This window comes from Neovison vison, chromosome 5, assembly GCF_020171115.1.
Source record: "Neovison vison isolate M4711 chromosome 5, ASM_NN_V1, whole genome shotgun sequence".
Taxonomy (NCBI): Eukaryota; Metazoa; Chordata; class Mammalia; order Carnivora; family Mustelidae; genus Neogale; species Neogale vison.
Genome location: NC_058095.1, coordinates 25,792,620 through 25,812,749, shown reverse-complemented (window position 1 = coordinate 25,812,749; position 20,130 = coordinate 25,792,620). Strand labels below are relative to the sequence as shown.

At 54.0% G+C, this 20,130-nt stretch overlaps 1 protein-coding gene across 2 annotated transcripts in view; it reads right to left on the bottom strand.

Annotated features, from left to right (window-relative positions):
* Positions 1-4,836: 4,836 nt before the first annotated feature.
* SLC43A2 (solute carrier family 43 member 2) overlaps positions 4,837-20,130 on the bottom strand; it is a 45,021-nt gene continuing 29,727 nt past the window's right edge. Inside the window, exons 7-15 of one of the 2 annotated variants that reach the window (XM_044248180.1) lie at positions 19,610-19,743; positions 19,322-19,524; positions 18,691-18,837; positions 16,655-16,666; positions 15,931-16,069; positions 14,447-14,576; positions 12,256-12,329; positions 10,811-10,934; positions 4,837-10,270 (exon numbers count right to left, since the gene is read on the bottom strand). In XM_044248180.1, the coding sequence (XP_044104115.1) occupies positions 10,109-10,270; positions 10,811-10,934; positions 12,256-12,329; positions 14,447-14,576; positions 15,931-16,069; positions 16,655-16,666; positions 18,691-18,837; positions 19,322-19,524; positions 19,610-19,743 (1,125 nt within the window). In that variant the 3' untranslated portion in view covers positions 4,837-10,108. The remainder of the gene's footprint in view (positions 10,271-10,810; positions 10,935-12,255; positions 12,330-14,446; positions 14,577-15,930; positions 16,070-16,654; positions 16,667-18,690; positions 18,838-19,321; positions 19,525-19,609; positions 19,744-20,130) is intronic. The other variant, XM_044248181.1, reaches the window with a different exon arrangement.

Below are 20,130 nucleotides of genomic sequence, written 5' to 3'. Positions count from 1 at the left end.
AGTCCAAGTCCCTTGAAGGAAGGCCAAGAGAAGAGGTTTTTTTTTTTTTTTTTTTAAGATTTTATTTATTTATTTATTTGAAAGAGAAAAAGAACATGAGCATGGAGGAGAGGGAGAAGCAGGCTCCTGGCTTAAGTAGGGAGCCCCACACGGGGCTTGATCCCAGGACCCTGGGGATCATGACCTGAGCCAACGGCAGACACTTAACCTACTGAGCCACCCAAGCGCTCCGAGAAGAGGTATTATGATCCAAAGTCCAAGATTACCCCTGGAACTGTTACCCCTACATAGTATCAATGAACGGTTATTTAACAATTGCCATGTGCTGGCTCTCTCCAGAAGGTAACCAAACCCTGCCCCCTGGGAGCCTGCAGTCTAGTTGGGACAACTACATTTACTCATTCACTCAATAAATATTGATTAAGCTCCTGGCCTCGTCCTGGGCCTTTTTCTCGGCACTCAGGATACAGGGGTGACCTAGAAAAACCAGGTCTTTCCCTTGTTCAGTGGCAGGATGGGGCAGGGAGCAGAATATAAACAAATACAGAAATGGCCTCGAGTAGTGGTAAACGTTATGGAGAGGCGGGACAGGGCAACGTTAGCTGGGTGGTCAGGGAAGGCTCTTCAAAGAGGTGATGTTTTGTCTGAGCCCTGCCTGATGAGAGGAATTATTGCTGGAGTGACTCTTAGTTAATGAGAGCTGAGACAAGGGAGCTTGGAGGCTGTGCTGGGCAATGAAGAAAGTAAAAAGATGGGAAACAGACTCTGCTCTCGAGTCGCTCAGAGAGAGGAGCCCTTGCACTTTTACAGGACTGAAACAGTGCTGAGGCAGGTCCCAGCAGAGACCTCCTGGGCTGCATCGGTGTGGGGAGCATGCCAGGACAATGGTACTTGAGCCAGGTTGGAAGAGGAGCTGGCATCTCCAGAGGGAGACTCTTTCTTACTCGCAAAGGCCTGGAGGCAGGATTCAACAAGGGCCTCTGGTTAGCACGTGAGCGCTTCACGTGTGGCCACACAGGTGGGACTGGTGCCAGGCTAGGGAACTGTACCTCTTCCAGTGGCAGGGAGCAGCCCCTGAGGGCCCAGTCCTCGTCAGCCAGATTCAGCTGTTGGCAAGATGGTGCCACTCTTGCGACATCTCTTTTCTGAAGCATTTTATTTTATTTTTATTTTTTTTTAAGATTTTATTTATTTATTTGACAGACAGAGACCCCAAGTAGGCAGAGAGGCAGGCAGAGAGAGAGAGAGGGAGAGGAGGAAGCAGGCTTCCCTGAAGAGCAGAGAGCCTGATGCGGGGCTAGATCCCAGGACCCTGGGACCATGACCTGAGCCGAAGGCAGAGGCTTTAACCCACTGAGCCACCCAGGCTCCCCTTTTCTGAAGCATTTTAAAGAAGATCTCAGACATCGTACCACCACACTCTGTGTTTCAGCGTGCGTTCTAGAAATGGGAATATTTTCTCAAAAACCCACAATGCCGTTATTGTACTTCACAGGATTAATAATTTCTTTCTTTTTTTTTCAAGATTTTATTTGGGGCGCCTGGGTGGCTCAGTGGGTTAAAGCCTCTGCCTTCAGCTCAGGTCGTGATCCCAGGGTCCTGGGATCGAGCCCCGCCTGCCCAGGCTCTCTGCTCGGTGGCAGGCCTGCTTCCCCCTCTCTATCTCCGCTTCCCTCTCTGCCTACTTGGGATCTCTGTCTATCAAATAAATAAATAAAATCTTTTAAAAATATCTATTTTATTCATTTGAGAGAGAGCACACAAGCTGGGGTTGGGGGATGAGCAGAGGGAGGGGCAGATGTCTTCACATCCCTGTTCTTGGGGAAGGGGTGCTGTGAGGAAGGAGGGATGGACACCACTGCCCCCTCAAGACCAGTTCTCCATGCTCCAGGCTTAAAATCTCAAGTGTCCCAGTGACCTTCTGCCTTTCATGTCTGTTTCTTTGTTTCTTGCCCTCTCTCCATCTCTAGCTGCACCTTTCTGTCTTCTCTCCATGTCTAGTTCCCTCTCCAACTCTTTCTCCATCTCTCCTCCATATCTCTCTGTACCTTTGTCTCCCTCTCTAGCTATATTTCTGTTCTCTCTGTCTCTGTCTTTCCTCTCTCAGTCTCTGTTCATCTCTCCTCCCTCCTGTTCTCTCCGGATCCCTCTCTGCTTCTCTCCCCGTCCCTGTAGTCTCTGTCTCTGCCCCACTGCTCTGTCTGGGCGATGACCTCCAGCCCAGTGTTTCTTCTTCTTCTCTTCAAACCAGTCTCCTTCCCCAATCTGTGCACTCTTAGCTCTGTCTCGGTCTTCCTCTTGCCTTCATCTTCATGTCTATGCATCTCGAAGTTCTCCTGGCTGGCAGGCCCTGTTGCTGCCTCAGCCACAGCCGCACCTGTAACCCATCTCTGGGTATCTCAGGGAGACTGTGTTTCACTGTTTCCATCTTCTGCTCTGTCCCTTCCTGGCGGGCAAGAGCATGCTCTTCCCCCAGCTTCTCAGCGAGGTTCAGCCTCTTTTCTGTTTATTTTTGTCTCTCTCTCTCTCCCTTTTCAAGTTTCATGTTCCAAATATTGATTGAGCAGCTGTTCCTTGCCAGGCACTGGAAGCATCACAGTGACCAAGGCAAAGAATGTGCCAGCTTTCAGGGAACATTCATTCTGGTGGAGAGACAGACACCAGACCCAAAAAAGAACAAACAAACAAACAAACAAACGCACAGACAAACCTGCGACCCTGGCTGCTGGGAGGGGCCATGGGGCCCAGGAGCTTGTCTGCAGGTCAAGGCCAAGGGCAGGCACTCTCCCAGTAAGTGCCCCTGTGCGCTGCTGCTTCCACCGAGCACCTTGCCTGACAATTACCTGACCCTAAATAGAGACTCCAGGTCAGTCTAGAAACCAGACTGGAGTGTTTAGCCCACTTGCTTACTCAACAGCATTCATTAGGTCCCAGGCTGGGGGGGGCAACAAAGGTAAAGAAAAAAAGGTTGCCGCGCAGGTAGGGCCACAGTCTGATGGAAGATGAATGTGTCACCTGCTGGAGTCAAAGAAACAGACAAGGAGTTGCTTTGGGCACTCAAAAGAAGCAGTGAGGCCTTCAATTTAGTCCTCGTCTCTCACCCTGCCTCTGACGGTGTTTGCCCTGCACACGGTTGAAAGCTATTTGAGCAGGCATGGAAGGTTTGTTGTTGTTGTTGTTTAAAAGATTTTATTTATTTATTTATTTGTGAGAGAGAGAGAGAGGGAGACAGTGACAGAGAGGGAGAGAGAGCAAGAGTGAGAAGGAGAGAGAGAGAGAAGCAGGCTCCCCGCTGAGCAAGGAGCCTGATGCAGGGCTGGATCCCAGCATCTGGGGATCATGAGCTGAGCCGAAGGGAGAAGCTTAATCAACTGAGCCACCCAGGTGCCCCTTAAAATGGGGATTTTTTAAAAAAAAAGATTTTATTTATTTGTTTGACAGAGAGAAAGATCACAAGTAGGCAGAGAGGCAGGCAGAGAAAGAGGGGGAAGCAGGCTCCCTGCTGAGCAGAGAGCCCCATGTGAGGCTCAATCCCAGGACCCTGAGATCATGACCTGAGCCGAAGGCAGAGGCTTAACCCACGGAGCCACCCAGGCGCCCCGAAAATGGGGATTTAAAAAAAAATAATAAAATTTAGGATTTTCAGCTTCTCTCTCTTTTTTAACTTTTTATTTATTTATTTTTTTTAAAAGATTTTATTTATTTATTCGACAGAGATCACAAGTAGGCAGAGAGGCAGGCAGAGAGAGAGAGAGGGAAGCAGGCTCCCCGCTGAGCAGAGAGCCCGATGTGAGGCTCGATCCCAGGACCCTGAGACTATGACCTGAGCCGAAGGCAGAAGCTTAACCCACCTGAGCCACCCAGGTGCCCCATTTTTAACTTTTTAAAAAAAGATTTTATTTATTTATTTGGGAGAGAGAGAGCGCGCGCACACGCGCACACGCGGGCATGAGTGGCGTGTGAGCAGCAGAGGGAGAAGCAGACTCCCCGCTGAGAAGGGAGACAGATGTGGGACTCAATCCTAGGACCCCAAGATCATGACCTGAGCTGAAGGCAGATGCCTAACAGACTGAGCCAGTCCGTTAGGCATCCACCTAGGCACCGAGGCACCCTGGATTTTCAGCTTCTCTTGGAAAATCTCAGAAGATCTGACAACACTAGGCTTAATCCCACATGGCCATGGAAAAGGAAATGTGGCAGGCATGTGGCAGTTTTGAGTTTGCAATCCTGACAAGCAGGAGCTCTGTCACATATCATGTAGTATTCTCTCTCCTTCCTGCTCCAACCCGCCCCTGGCCCCCAAGGCCATCCACGTCTCTCCCCTGGGCCTCAAGCCCCCTCCACCCTGGCAGGGTCAGGAGCCAGGCTGCCCCTGCCTTCCCTGGGGTAGGGACCCCCTTGGGGATTCTTTGGAGACACCCAGTGGCGCTCGTGTGCTCTCTCTCTCTCTCTCTCTCTCACTCACTGTGGCTGCCACTGCTCAGGGCTCTGGGAGGAGGATGGCTGGCTTGCTGGGCAATCTACAGGAGGTCATGTCCATGACCACCATGTTAGGAAAAAGAAAAGGGACAAGAGTGAGCTCCCTTTAGAACCAGAATTCACCAGGAGCCTTGGTCTTTCCACACAAGATGCCCCTCACTCTGTCCCTTGCCCACTTCTTCAAATGGCAGAGGGGAAAGCTAAGCCAGTAAAGCTGGGGGATAAAGAGTGCTGCAGGAGGGAGTGGGAGGGGTCAGGGAGCATGGGTCAGACAAGTGACAGAGAATCTGAGCAAAAGGCAAGGGGCAGAAATACGTGTGACTTAGGAAGAGACACCGGAAGCAGAGGAGGAAGAGGTTCTTAGTCATTCTCTGCATACATTTATTGAGTGCTTATTGTGGGCCAGGAAGTATGTTGGGGGCCAGAGACAGCAATGAAGCAGGAAGTCAGGGTCTGTTACTGAGCTCTGGTGACACCACTGACCCTGGTTAACACAGGGAACTGATGAACCCTTCAGGTACCACCCGGGACCCAGGACTTTCCCGCAATGGGCAGGGATTCAGGGAGGCAAGATCCCCTCCCTCTTCTCCAGCTGGGGAAGCAGCACACGGACAAGCTCCTACACACTCCTCAAAACGTGTTCACACCTGATGGGCCCTGAACATGTGAACACATTGTGCACAGCCAAGTGCTTGTACAAGAGGAAGTACAGCGGTGCTGCCTACACACCGTGACCTGTCACCCTGCTTTGCGTAAGCTGTCAGGGTATCTCAACACTTACCTTGAGGGGCTTTGGGGCCAAATCCTTTACTAAAATGTGGGGCATAAAAGAAAAATGGACAAGGGGACAACTTCTTAAGGTTTTTGCATAGAGAGGGTTTCAGAGAGAGAGAGAGAGAGAGGGGTGAACACAGGCCTGTTTTGGTCCGAGGTGCCCAGAGTAGATGTCCGATTATAGGATGGGGTTTTGGGGAGTGGGGTAGTTTTGTTCCCTGGGCTCTCTGGACGCCTCCTGAATCACAAATATAATGCTGTCGCTTGGTAAGTACCTCCTAAGTGCCAAGTAGACCACTGTGTGGGGGCTTTGTGTCCGTGTTCCCCTACCTCACGGTGAGGGTATGACCTCCATTTTACGGATAAGGAAACTGAGGCTCAAGATGTGCCTAACAGCACTGAGATGGTATTCGTGGTGGGGCCTCTAAGCTCTGCTTCTCTCACTGCCTCCTTGGCACACGGGGAGATGGAGCCTCATGCAGGGATGAGGCTGGGAGCTGCCAGGGGCCCTGGTCGGTCTCAGATCCGCTCCAGGAGGCAGAGAATGACTAACTTCGAAGGTGGGCGTGCTATCTGCGGAGACCCAGGGGCATAGGTAGTGGCTCCCTGTTGACAGAGCTCCTCCCTGTGGCAGGCCGGCCGTGGACGAGGCTGTACCCCCACCCCAGGACCCTCACCCCAGGGAGTTAGGGCACGGGTGGAAACAGGCTCACAGAGCTCACCTATTCACCCTGACCAACCCCCAATCCTGGGGAAAGCCAACTCCTTCACTTTGGGGGTCCTGGGTCCCAAATCCTCACAATGTCACCATCCGTATTGGGGAAAATGGGCTCTGTCCCTTGGGTTGGGCCCTGGTAATTGGTACAGATAAAGCATCTCACCACCGCAAGAGCCCGTGAGAAGCCATTATATACTCCTTCAGAGGGAGGGGAGCCAGTGCTTAAATGGCCCCCGAAGCCCAGTCCTGTGGAGAGGACCTCTCAGAGTTCTGTGACAGGAGCACCTCACCGTAGAGTGCCCACTGTTTGTCTGCACGAGCCCCCCCGCCCCGTTAAGTATTCAAACTCACGTAGGCTGACATGCAAGCTCATCAAAAACTCCACTGGGCTGGACATATTCGTGCTGCTGCCTATGTACCCCCAATACCAGGTGGGTCCCCATCTTAGCATCCTTGGGCCCCGGGGCAGTATGACTCCCGCTCAGACTACATAGCCCAGGGCCAGGACAAGGAAGAATGGAGCAGACATTCTTTTCACCAGGCCAATTCCAGGTACAAGTGGGAAAGGAGAAAGAACAAAATGGAGGGGAACCCACAGGGGCCTGCAACCATACCCATGGCCTTTGGAGGCTAGGAGCCTTCCCCCAGAAGGGTTTGGAAGGAGGCAACCACCAAGGAATGACTAGATTCCAAGGCAAGAGTCCAGAAAGACTAGAAAGAGAGGGACCCCCGGCAATGTTCCTGAGGGAGAATCAGTCCCCTTCCTCACTCTGACCAAAAGCGCGTGGCCAGGTATCACTTCCTGTTCCTTCCCGCCAGGAGCCTGAAGAATGGGGGGAGGGGAGGTGGAGACAGATGTCTGTGGCCCCTTGATGCCCATTGCCTCTGAATAGCTCATGGTCCCTTCCCCTCCCATGGCACTCCTCTCAGGGTCGGGGTGACTGCAGATTTGCTCCCTTGGTCAAGTACCCATCAGCCAACATGACTCTTATTAAGTAGAGCTCAACTCCCTCTCTGAGGAAGCTCTTGGCTCTGGAAAATGGAGACCATGCCTGGCTTTTTACTTCCCTTCCCCAGGCAGTTGCTGCCCTGCTCCCGAGGCCCAGTGGGCCCTGGAGCTGAAGCTCCGAATGGAATGTCTTGGTCTGGAGGGCCTTGGATTCTCTGATGACTTTAGGAGCATAAAAGTACCAGGTCTAACCTTGAGCAAGTGACTATACCCTCTGGGCCTCGAGTTTTCCAGCTACAAAAAAGGGATAGTATCTAACTCCTTGGGTTGTTATCACGATTCAAGGATGATGATAGAAAAATATGTAACCCACCAACTCCCTATGGGCAGAGCAGAATGACTGGCCCCTGACAAGGAGGTGAGGGAACAGGTACCTGGCCCATCAGCATGGCTCCACATGCTGTTGGACCTAGAATATCTCCCCTCCTGGACTCTAGTTTCTCAAGGCCTGTTTCTTCCCACAGAATGCTCATGTGCTGCAAGCTGGTGGGTGGGAGAGACAGGCAGCAGCTCCCTTTGACTGGGCCTAGACGCACCTGGGGACAGCACGAGCCCTGACTGTACAACCTTCGTTCCTTTTCTCAGTGGGAAGGGCCTTTGCTAATTCTTGCTAATTAGCATCTCCGCAAACAGCCCCTGGGCCTCAAGTTTTCCATTATAAAATAGGGATAGTGTCTGGTTCCTGGGTTGTTATCACGATTCAAGGATGATGGTAGGAAAACATGTAACCCACCAACTCCCTACGATCAGGGCAGAATGAGGTCTCAAACGTTTGGGGGGCACCAGAATCACCAGGTGGGACTCAGCCAAACATGGACTGCCCGTTCCAGCTAGGGCAGAGGCAACACCTAGTATTCACATCTCTAACAAGTGGTCACTGGGCTGCACGTGGAGGCCAGCTCTGACTGCTAAAACCAGTGCTCCCTCTGCAGCACGCCGCACCTGGTCCTGGGGAGCAACACGTCCATGAACATGACAGAAGTGCAACAAAGTGCCTGTTGCTGTAAGAAAACGTGCTTGACTTTAACTCTGCCTTTCCCAAATTTGACCATTTTCTTTTTCCTCTCAAGTCCTGTGCCCAATGTGGGCTTGAACTCACAACTCCAAGATCCAGAGTCACATGTTCTACTGACTGACCCAGCCAGGTGCCCCTGACCGTGATTTCTTAAATTAGAATAATTAGCATCTTACAGAGCTAGTGTTCTGAGGAATGGCTTGGGAAATGTTGATCTAGTTCCCTCTTTTTAGAAAATATTTATTTTAAACATATGTTCTTTTGCTTTTCAGTGTTTGAGTGGACTGGACGGAAGCCCAGGAAAATGAGGTGTACAGGAGGTGCTCAACGGTTCATGCAGAGCTCAGACTTGGCCCTGGGTCTGCCCCTTCCTGTTCTCCCCAAGTTCCCCTCACTGCATTCTGCCTCTGTCTCTTTGAACCTGAGACTCTCTTGGTGTCACCCTGTGACCTGAGCTCAGGAGGAACCCTCAGGGTGGTTGAGTCAGGGGTGGGAAACCTGAGTAGGGGATACAAGGGGTCAGGATTCGTGGTGTGGCTGGGCTGGACAGCAGAGGAGGGGTGGTCCCCACTTTTAAGATATCTGCACAAGCCCAGTTTGGGGGTGAGGTGGGGCAGTGAGGTCTTTTCCTGACTAGTGCAGCTCCTAAGACGGCAGTCACCCACCACAGACGGGCAGTGACTGGGTAGGACTGGGGCTGGTCTGCGGCAGAAAATCTTGTCTTGCCTTTTCTTCTCAAGCTCAAAACAGGCACGTGTAGCCATTAACTGAAAATGCTAGCAGGGTCATCCCTTCCCAGGAGGAAATATGGGATTTATTGCTTTATAAAAAGGAGTCTGGTAAAACTTAAAAGACCCAAAGGTATAAACCTAAAAATCAACCCACCCTGCTGAGCACTCCCAGGAAGTCTCAGACCCATTTCTGGGGGCACTCAGGCGGGTGGCTGGAGAGCCAGGCCAGCCTGGAAGAGAGCCACCTCTCTCAAGTAAACAGCTATGGGGCCCTGGTGGAGCCTGCCGGCAGGGGGCAGTATAACCCCACGGCCTCCAACAAGCTCCAGGCCCAGAGCAAGGTAGCCTCGGGACCCTGAGCCCATGGCAGGCCTGGGCTGCCTGTCCCACGGCTCTGGGAGGTTAAGGGCAGACACCCAGAACCCCCACCTCAGAATCACCCCACATATACACCTCTCACACATCCCACAAGTACACACACCCCTAAGCCTAAGCCCTTCACAACCCCATCTCCCCAGTCAGGCCTGGCCCTCCATGTCTGTCAGCAACAGCCTGACTTCCACCCCCATAAAAACAGCTGTGTGTGTCGGGGGTGCCCTGTTGGTGCCGTTTTAATTCCCTTCAGGTCACAGGCTGGATGGAGGGTGGCAGCGGAAACACTCCTCGCCCTGAGGGAGGAGGTGAGGGACTGCTCATTAGCCTTGTCCTTGGCTCCTGAGCGATGCCTGACTATCCAGCCCTCCATTCCCTCCCCAGGCTTTCAGCCGGCGGGGGGGCTTCTCCACAGGCCTGGAACAGGAGGACAGGTCATGGACAGGCCACAGGGGGCTGGAATTACAAAGGAGTTAGCACCAACAACAGGAAGCGGGTCCTTCCTTCCTCAGGCAGCCTCTGACTGGCCAAGGGAGGAGGTCGAGGGGCAGGCGAGGGGGTGCAGACGATGAGAGCCTTTGTCCTTGGGCAGGTGTGGCCAGTGGGCATGCGGCCGAGAGGCAGGTGGCAGGCAGTAGATGGCAGACCCCAATGCTTTGGCAAGAGGCAGAATCCAGACACATGAAGGAGAGAGCCTGTCTGCTGGGGCTCCTTCTTGCTCCCCCTGCAGGCCCCACTGAGCCTCAAAGCCCAAGGGCCCCTCTAGGATGGCAGAGCAAAGCCCACAGCAGCCCTTGCTTCCGGCACTAGGAAAACTGCACATCCGGGCCCTCTCCCGTCCTTCCGCTGCAGAGCTCCAAGGCAGGACTGGGGCCCTGGGAGGGAGCGTGGACTCCAAAATGTGAAGGCAAGGATCCTGAGGGTGCACGGAGGTCCTCTGGGATGGGGAGGAGGACACTGGTGAGTCACTGAAGCAAGGGCAGGAGACCATAGTTCTGAGGTCGTGGGCACTACACGAAAGCCTCCCGGTTGGAGGAGCCGTTCAGCTTGAGGAAAAGCTTGTCATCCTCCCTCTTCTGCTGTAACTGCCTCTCCAGCTGGCGCCGGTAGCAGATGAGGTAGAGGGGGAGGCAGAACCCCAGCATGCTCAGGACAAGCAGCCCCACATTCACCTAGAGAAGCAGAAATGAGAGCTGCCATCACACGAGGTGGGGGACTGGGCAGGAGCTGCGGTCTTTTGCGGAGCCTGGCTCAAGACCCTTCCCCACACTCCTGTTTGGAAAAGGCGAGGTCACAGGAGAAGAAAGGAAAAACTGAACTGGAAGGTTCAAGCGGTCCAAGGGCCCGGCGTTCCACATTCCAGCGTCCGAGTTTCCCAGTGTCCACAGCCGCTAGGAAGCCCTCAGGGCCCAGGCCCCCACCTCTGACCTACTGATGTGAACATCCAGGGGTGGGACCAGGACTGGGGCAGGCTCACAGTACCATTTAGAAATTACAACCTTCAGCGGGAGGGCTACCCCAACCTCAGGTCCAGAAAGGATACTTTTCTCCTCCTGCCCAACCCCCAGTCTCCAGGGGACCCTGAATCAATCCTAACCAAAGCTCCAACCTGTCTACTGCTAGGGCTCCAAAAGCTGCTAAGGGATGCCTCCTAGCTCTGAGTCTGCAGAGTGGGGCTGATGCCACACCCCACTGCCCCAGACCCTTCTTACCCAGAGAGGGTCTCCTTGGAGGGGACCCATCATGGCCAGAAACAGGGGCTGCTGCAGGAGGGCGAAGAGTGCACTGACCAGCGACTGCAGTCCTGTGAGGCTGCCGAACTGGGTGGAGGGGTACCTGCCGGGACAACAGAGGACCTGTCACCACAGGTGCCACTCTCAGGCTTTCCAAATGCCCCTCAGTCCCAGACTGGCCCCAGGTGTCCTGGGGCCTCCAGGCAGCATGTCAGGTGCCAGAGCAGAGGCGGGAGCCACCTGAGAGAACGCTGGGGTGCCTGCTTGCGATTTGTTTCTGCTAAGCAGATCTGCGACTGTCAATTTCTCTTTCAGACCAGTGAGGGCCCAGATTCTGGAGGATCCCACCAACCCATGTATGCCCCAGGTCCACAGTGGGGCTGGACAAGCTGAGGGGGACGAGTGGTGCCAGAAGGAGTCTGCAGCTTGGAAACTGGGCCGAGGGAGCAGATCGGAGGCTGGCCCTGGCTCGGCTACGCCCTCATCTAGAGGAGAGTTGTGTAATCACGGAAACTCGGCATCACACTCTTGGTGGACTTGCACATTCTGCCTGGGCAGTGGCAACTTCCTCCTGGCACTGGGTGCAGACCTGGAATGACCCCCGTGGGATGCCGAATTCTGACAAAATCTCAGCAGACATCAGGCTTTGCAGCCCCAGAGGAGGAAAGGGATTCCCAGCGAGGAACCAACGGGTCTTCAAGCAGAGACACATGGTGCTTGGGTTCCATTTTTTTTTCTTTTAAGATTTTACTTTTAAATAATCTCCGCACCCAATGTGGGGCTCGAACTCAACCCTGAGGTCAAGAGTTGCATGCTCCACCGACTGAGCCAGCCAGGCGCTACCCCGAGTTCCACTTTTGAGACAAACCCCAGCCGAAGGGGGAAGGATGGCTGTGGTGGTTCCCTCTGCACATGTGGCCTCTTGGAAAAGGAGGCAGGTTTCATTTTAGCCCAGGACTGAGAAGGCTGTGGGCAGAACCAGGCCCTTTCAGACTCAGGGTGAGAGCAGTCTAACACACTGTGGGCTCAGTTACCCGAGTCACTGCCCCTGCTGGGCGTCATTGGAACATCAATGCTCAGCTCTGGGCAGCCAGAGCCCACACCTGCCCTTCCTGTGAGCAGCCAGGGGCAGTCCCAGGATGCGGCCGAGTGGCAGCCCGGAGGCAATAATGAGCACTGACCCTGGCTTGAGGAACTGACTTCGTGCTAGATGCCAAGGCTTGTGGGCACCCAGCTGTCTCTGCCCGCTGACCCACCTCCCACCAGGTGTGACGGTCCCTTGACACAGCCAACAAAAATCTGGTGCCCATCCCTGATACAAGATGGCAGCCTGGCCCCTTCAGGACCTCCATCCCACCATGAACCTCCCCCTAGGCCATTCCCCTACCCTCGGCGCCAGGCCACCCATACCACCCGGCACTTACACGGCAGCATACAGGCCCCCAACAGCAGAGTGGATGAATCCTCGCACAATCGTGTGTAGGATAAAGGAGAGGATCTGCGGGAGGGAGAGCAGAGTGTGAGGGTCCTCAGAGTTCCTGGGGTCCTGAGCAGCAGGAGCACTGGCAACCCAGTGTGGGCTCACACCAGATCTCTAGGGCCCATTCCTGAATTTTCAGGAATTTTGTGAGCCAGCTATTAAAGACAGTCATGACTAAAAATTAAATTTGTAAACTTAAAATTACAATTAAGTTACATTCTTAACAGATATTCAAAACTCATCGTTCCTTGATTACTTCACTACATTTTACTATTATCTGTGCTCGGGAGCTTTTTACTTCTCCTACAGTATTGACGGGAGTACTGCATGATGGCATGTCCCTATAATCTCTGTCCCATTCCTCCATGATCAGTGACTTCATGCTGGCTGAAATCAGCCATGATGGAAGCATTTACACCATGGAAATTGGCAAACACTGAGTAAAGGCCCCTCCCGCCTCCACCGAGAATCAGTTGTTCTATATGGTTTGTTTTTTTTTTTTAAGATTTTATTTATTTATTTTGACAGAGAGAAATCACAAGTAGATGGAGAGGGAGGCAGAGAGAGAGGGAAGCAGGCTCCCTGCTGAGCAGAGAGCCCGATGCAGGACTCGATCCCAGGACCCTGAGATCATGACCTGAGCCGAAGGCAGCGGCTTAACCCACTGAGCCACCCAGGCACCCAGTTGTTCTATATGTTATAGGCACAGCACTACATAGGAGGTCATTAATCGTGACTTGATCTCCTGCTTTGCTGACCTGAGGCCTGTGCCCAGAGATCTCTGTGCCTGGTAACCCAGGGCCCATAGGCAGCTAGTTTTCCTTCTCCCCTCCTGAGGAAAGCTCAGCTTCTCCAAAAGGCCACCACTGGCAGGTTGAGCAAAGGTCTGAGAAGCACTTGTAGAGGATTCCCAAGAATCATGCGAGCTGGCCATTTTGCCACCAGGACCCTTTGTTTGTCCTTTGCACATAGTCCTGCCATCCTGCTTAGCAGCCAGGACCTGTTCCCCAAATGTGGGAGGTGGAGGGGGCACCGCTCTCTACAGTGTTGAAAGAGGGCTGTGCCTGACTGTGCATGCGCACGCTTGCGAAGGCTCCCCCTTCCCACTTCAAATGTCTGATTGCCTCTTCAGAACTTCTCTTTCAACGAGAACTAAGTAAAACAAAAAGCAGGTGACTAACTCTACTGGGCATGGCCCCCTGACCGGCCAGCAGAGAGGGCAGCTCTCTACCAGGAAGCTGGGAGGGCACCAGGGACGCAAGGACACTCTCCCAAACCTCCGATGGTTTACTGTGGTCTGCACAGTGTCGGCATGGATACGGACTTGTATCACAGAACACCCACGGGTGGTGGACACCTGGGTGTTCAATGCACCTTTGACAAGGGCACATGGCCCCTTGTCAAAAAGAAAAGACTCTCACTTTCCTTCTGGACCTGGCCCAAGATACTATCTAAACTGGGTTAACCCATGTGGCAGCAACACCGTCACTTATGACCCTTCGAAGTTCATAAACTTGGGGATTGGCTCTAGAACACTTTCACGAATCCAAGGGTAGAGCTGGGCAGGTGACAAATATCTACTTTGCTCCCAATCTCTGCCAAAAGCCCGGTTTCAAAAGCACCAGAAATCTTACAGAAAGGAATTAAGCTTTTGAACCCGGATGCCAAGTGATCATCACTGTCTTTCCCACTCTCTACAACACCAACACCCTGCAGACACTCTTATACCAGAGAAGCAGATGGCCCCACCAAGGCCACAGATTGGCCAGACCTCTTTGGACACATGCAAAACCAAGCAGCCATACGAATGCCCCATGTAGTTCCAGGGAATAGTATGATGGTGGTGTTCATGGTATGCAAGATCCCAAAAGGCCATGAAGCATGATATGCCCTCATAGAAAAGAGTTTTCAGTGAAAGGCAATCCCGGTTTCACTTAGAGCTCACCCCCAGCATCAAGCACAGAGCCCGGCAGGTAAGAAACCCTTGGTAACTAACAGTGGGCTGGTTGATTGCTTGGTTGAATTAAATGAATGAAAGTCACCACTGTCTTTGTGGATGGCTTCCATGACTCATCATGTACCTTTAAGTCTCACCGTCCAATACCCCACCTGCCCTCTCCTTTGCCCACACCCACCTGTAGAGGCAGGTTGGGAATGAGACAGGTCACCCCAAAGCCCACAAGCAGCAGGTTTGTGAAGGCGAAGGCCCGCATGGCATTGGTGACTTTTTGGATCTGCCGGTCTCGTTTCTTCTTTGTCTCGCCTCTGTGGAGACAAGAGCACATGCTGGAGCTGAGGGATCCCTGGGGGAGGGTGGGCTCTCCTAGGAAGTCAGGCTTCAGGAGCCACGGTCTGTGCACAACGCAAGACTCCGAGACTAATTCAAGCATGTCTGAAGGACTGCCAGGGTTAGACCGGCACTCGGAACACTCCCATTGCACACTCTTGACTGAGTGTGAACCTCCGTGGAGAGGTCAACTACGAGAACGTAGCTACCAACACACCACACTGCCTCAGGGAAGGCCGAGCATGAATGATGGCGAGGCAAAGAGCAGAGTGTGCCCAAGTCAGGATGTGGCAAAGCCTCATTTCATCCACATGAACTGGCTCCAACTTCACCCAAATCCTGCAGGAAGCTCATGATAAGCCAGATAATAAGTCAAATAAGGGAGGGAGTGGATTTCCCCTTTGGGGGCAGGAGGGGGTGAAGGAGAAACAAATATGCAGCAGATGGAACCGGAATGGGCACAAACAGTCTCTTGGCTCTAGGACCTGACCTAGATAAGAGAGCATTCTCTGTAATTATTTCCTTGTGAATTCACCATTACCGTTTCCAGGCCCACCGCCCACACAGATACCCCACGGACAACTGTTCAACATCCAAGGATGAATGCCTAGTGCTGGAGACCTACGGAGCGTCCCAGGCCCACCGCTTCCTCACTGTGTGACCCCCAGCAAACTCCTCACTTCAGTTCCCACATTTGTAAAATGGGTATAACCTTAACACACACCTCATAGAGGTGTTGTGAGGCTTAACTGAGATGCTGTGTTAAGCGTTTGGCCCAGGGCCTACAGCAATCAACAGCTGCTTATTATGTTAAGGTGGAGTCATGGAAGACGGCACTTAACTCATTCTCTGATCTTGGAGCCCAACCCTTACAAAAGCGGGGCTCCAGTACCTTGCTGAACCCTGACAATGATGCACAGATCCAGGAACACGCACTGCGGGTAGAGCAACGTACCCCTCCCACGGAGGGAGCCGACCTCGACCGCGTTGGCATCGCTTGGCCTTCGTGCCGCTCATCGGAGAGAGCAGAATGGCCGGACACCCAATGTCTGCACACAGACCTTCCTCCGCTTCCTCCCCTTCTTTCATCCAGCCCAGGGACCTCCTAACTTTTGAGGACCAAAGAATCTTCATAACGAAGTGATACACTTAAATGCGGGCTGAGCCCCAAGAGTGAGACTGCCTTAAAGCCCTGACGAGAAGCTCTGAGCACGGCCCACTCTGGCCTCTCCTACTTACTTCAAAAGCTAAGCCGCCCAACCCTGTCCCTGCCTCACAGCAGACTGGGGGGGGTGGGGGGCAGGAGCTGGCGCCCAGACCCTGTTTACGCACTGGTTGGTGTCTTTCTCCTCAGGCTCCTCTGAGGCATCCTCACACTCCTTCAGCCTCCAGTCCATGATGTAGCCAATGACCGGGGCCGTCAGCAAGCAGAGCAGCTGGAGGACACCGAAGATGGACGTGTAGAGGCCAACTGGGGAGGAAAATGGGCTGTGTCAATGGGGGGGACCCCACGAAGCCCAGAGCAGGGACCAAGCAGAGTCTGAGACGTCACAGATCCTCCTGGGGTCTTCCACAGACCACCCCCTGGGTCACTGTGGGCCTTGAGGAGAGCCTAGACACTTGAAACTCTGAAATCAAAGCTGGAGCAAGAGGCCGGCACCCCATTCCCTTCTCCACATCTGCTTATTTCCAAGAAATGGCTAATGAAATCCAGTGTGTCACAATGACTTCCCCGAGAAGCTCCAAGAAGCGTCTATGACTTGGGAACCACAAAATTACCAATGCTTGGGACTGAGGCTTCATGTGTCACTAGCTGTTAGTTTTCTGCCTCTAGAAATATACCGGGAAGGCTCGCTCACTGGAGCTCTGATGTAAGGGCTCCAATCTTCAAAGAGCCTTCAAATTATGACGGGGATTTTTTTTTCAGGCAAACAGAAGTTGAGTTGACTGCCCCTTCCCCCACCCACAGTCCTGGCCAAGAGGGATGTTTTTTGGTAAAACAAAGACTGTCTCTGGAGGAGATGTTGCAGTGTTCTCTGACAATCCCGCTGCTTACCAGTGGCCATCACTGCATCAAGAAAGCAAAAGTAAAAAAGCAGAAAGGAGAGAGGTTAGGAGCAGAAATCTCAAAGGTTGTTATAGGGAAATGTTAGGGGTGAGGGTGGAAGCAGGCTAGCTCTGGGCCTAGCACACAGGCCACTTCCCACCAAGATCTGACTCTCAGAGCGCCTGGGGCAGGGCGGTGAAGGGGGGAGCAGGGTGGGGGAGGGGTGGGGGTGGGGAGCGGTGTGGGGAGGGAAGCCGAGCTTGAGCCAGGCTTCTGGGAATGGAGGTGGGTAAGCCCCAGCACAGGCATCAGCTGGGGGCTTCCTGTCTGCTGAGGCCTCAGTCACGTGCAGCCCGGGCCTGGTCACAGGCAGGCTGGTGAATCAGGCCCCTGGTACCCATGGAGCAGCAGGATGGGGAAGTGGTGTGCGAGCCAAAGGCTCAGCAAACCCGGCCCCTCAGGAACCCTGCTCTGTCAGTTCCCTCCTACTGGCTGGGCTCTCAGAGAGGGAAGGGAGGGCTAGGGAGGGGCAATGCATCCGCCCTGACCCCACCAATGTCTGACACCACAGGCCTCCCTCAGAGACCCTGCATTCCACCAGCTCCCTGGTCCTAAGGCAGTCCCTCCAGGGAACAGCCGGCTGGGGGGAGTCGGGGGCAGAAGCTCACAGAAGCAGAACGGGGAAAACCAACGCCCTATCAGCTACAGATTGAATTTCCTGGCCCAACCTTCTCTACTTCTTGAAATTGACTTTTTTTTTTTTTTTAACTGACTTTCTGAATGTGGGAAACAGTTGGAAAAAAATCCCTCTTCGGCAGCAAAGGTTTCTTAGAGAGCTGGAGTAAAAGGCCGAGACTCAGTGGCAGGGAGATCTGCCTTCCCCAAGCCGGGGCAGGCCCTTCCCTGCACACTCCAGGGGCTTCGTGTCTCTGGGCCTGACTTTGTAACAGAGGCTGTGTAGACATGATCCATCAACTTTCCCCAAAGCACGGCCCACAGAGTTTAATGAGTGTTACACAGTAAAAATATTCTGTGGTAGAAATTTGGGGACACATCATCAGACAAAACTAAAGAGCTCACTCTTTCCTCTGGGGCTGTCTTAGGGCCTTTACTGTGTCAGAGCTCATTATGACATTTTCCAAAGGCACGTGACAGCCCGTGCTTCTCCACTTTGCTTGGTCGCGGGACGCCCCTTTCCACAGTGGAACCGATGCTGTCTGGGTCCCTTCATCATCCTTCCCTTTTGTTAAAGCTCGATTTCTTGCCCCCTTTAAAAACTGTATTTGACTCCTTGCAATGCCTAGTGTAACTTCCCCTAGGGGAAAACAATTAAACCAACAAACAGTTGCACACCAACAGGGCTGCCAATAAAAAGGGATTTACTGACTGTTTGTCCCGCTTGGGGATGACTAAAGCTGACTCAGCTCAGGCCCTGAGGAAGTACTGATTCTCTTTGTGGAATCCAAACCTCTAATCAGCTGGAGACCTTGTGTACTGTTTTAGAAAAGTGGCCATGCAGTATCATCTCTGTTTACCAAATTTAACAAGCCTAGACGGTATCACCCACACCTGGAAGCCTCCGGCCCAGCCCTGCCCTCCCAGTTCAGGGGGCAGGTCTGGGGGCGGGGTGGGGGGGGCTGACCCTGGGCACATGGCCTCTCCGAAAGCCTGGCCTCCGGGTTCCCCAGGCGGGGAGGTGCTGGGCTTTGGGTCAGCCTGCCCGTCAGCTGAAGTACCCCCCATCCCGCACACTGTTTCCATTGGTGAACACGCAAGTCACTGGTGCCCCTGAGGAAATGGAAAACATGCGCACATGTGTTATTTCCGTCTCCCTCCCTACTCCCTGCCCAAACCAGGACATTCTAATGGCAACGGGAGAGAAGCAGTAGGGCTGGCCGTGGAAAAGCCTTCTCAGCCCGCTGTTTCCGGTCCAGCCCGGCCTAGCACCTCACAGGAGGTGGGCCTCCCCTCTGGCGAGAGAGGGTCCCCACCGCTCGCCAGGTGCCCTCTTGGGGGACCGTGCACTGGGGACCGGGGCCGCCTACCTACGTCCTGGTCACCGCTGACCAGGAACTTGAGGATGTTGTTCATGGCGCCCATGTAGAAGATGAGCCGCAGCTGTGTGATGCACATGGTGAGGAGGCTGAGCAGCAGGATGGGGCTGAACACGCTGTGCATGAAGGAGGGCGCTGCTGTGGGGGAGAGTGGCGGTGCTCAGGGGAGCCGCAGCCTGCAGCCCTGGGGCCACAGCCCACCCACGGTCCAGGGGCTCAGAGGGCTGTATGGGGAGGCCTGGTTGGCCTCCCAGATCGCCTCGTGCTGGATGCAGGGATGGGCCTGCGTGAAGTGCAATGCGTGGGCCCTGGACTTGGGCCACCCGGGTGTGGGAGCTGAGCTGGATGAGTTCCTCACCCATTCGGGGCCTCAGTGTGCTCATCTGTAAACCCAGGTGCAGGGAGCCACCTGCCCTCTGGGGACGCAGTGGCAATTGCCTGGTACAGCACCCACAGAGCCCTCGGTGGCTGCTGGCCCCAGTGAAGGGGACTGGGGCTTCCTGGTCCGGCTGGCTGCCTCCTCCCCAGCGCTGAGGTGCGGGTATGGGCGCGGACCCACCCCGCCCCCCGCCCCGGTGACATCCTAGGCAGGACTTGAAGGTGAGGGTGGTGAGGTGGGTACCTGCAGCGTCTGGCTTGCACTTGACCTCCAGGTCGATGGTGGACAGGCACAGCTTATGGCCCTCCTGCAGTGCTGCCTGCTCCTTGCTGTTCCTCATGGAGCTGCCCACGCTGAGACGGCGCCCCACCGTGGTCACCTGCTTATAGAACTGCTTCCCTGTGATTTTGTGGTCAAAGCCCAGCCAGCTGAACTTGATCTTCACCCTGGAGGCCACAGAACAGTGTCCACAGGTGCCCCCCGGGACCCCGGCCAGGGAAGAGGTAAGGGGCAGACACTGTGTCCACTTACGAATAGTCCATGTCCTCCGGCCCTGGGAAGGGCTCCAGGGGCCAGTTAAAGAAGCAGTTGAGGAAAACCAATCCAGAGCAGCTTGCCCAGACCACAAGGATGATGATGAAGGAGACACCGAAGTCATAGATGACCTGACAGGCACAATGGGGTGGGCATAGGGCCATGGGGCAGAGTTAGCAGAGGGAAGCTAAGGCAGGCGGGAGGGCGGGGGGCATTTTGCAGCCCTCCTCTCTCCGCACTGAGCTGCGTGAGAAGGCACAGCCCTGCCAGCCTGGGGGGCCAGTCATCAGATACCCTGCATTCCATAATCCCAGCTTGCCCTGGCACTTTATTAACCCTCTGTCTCTCCAACTCAGGCCAAATGCCACATCCTAGGGAAGGCCTTCCCTGACTTCCCCCGTCACTGTCACATCACTAGTTGCCAGGGAACAGCCCTGGCTGAGATTATGGACTTCTTGATTCCTTTCCTTGTCCCTTATTAGTCTGCTCCCTGAAAACAGGAACCTGCTAGCCTCGTC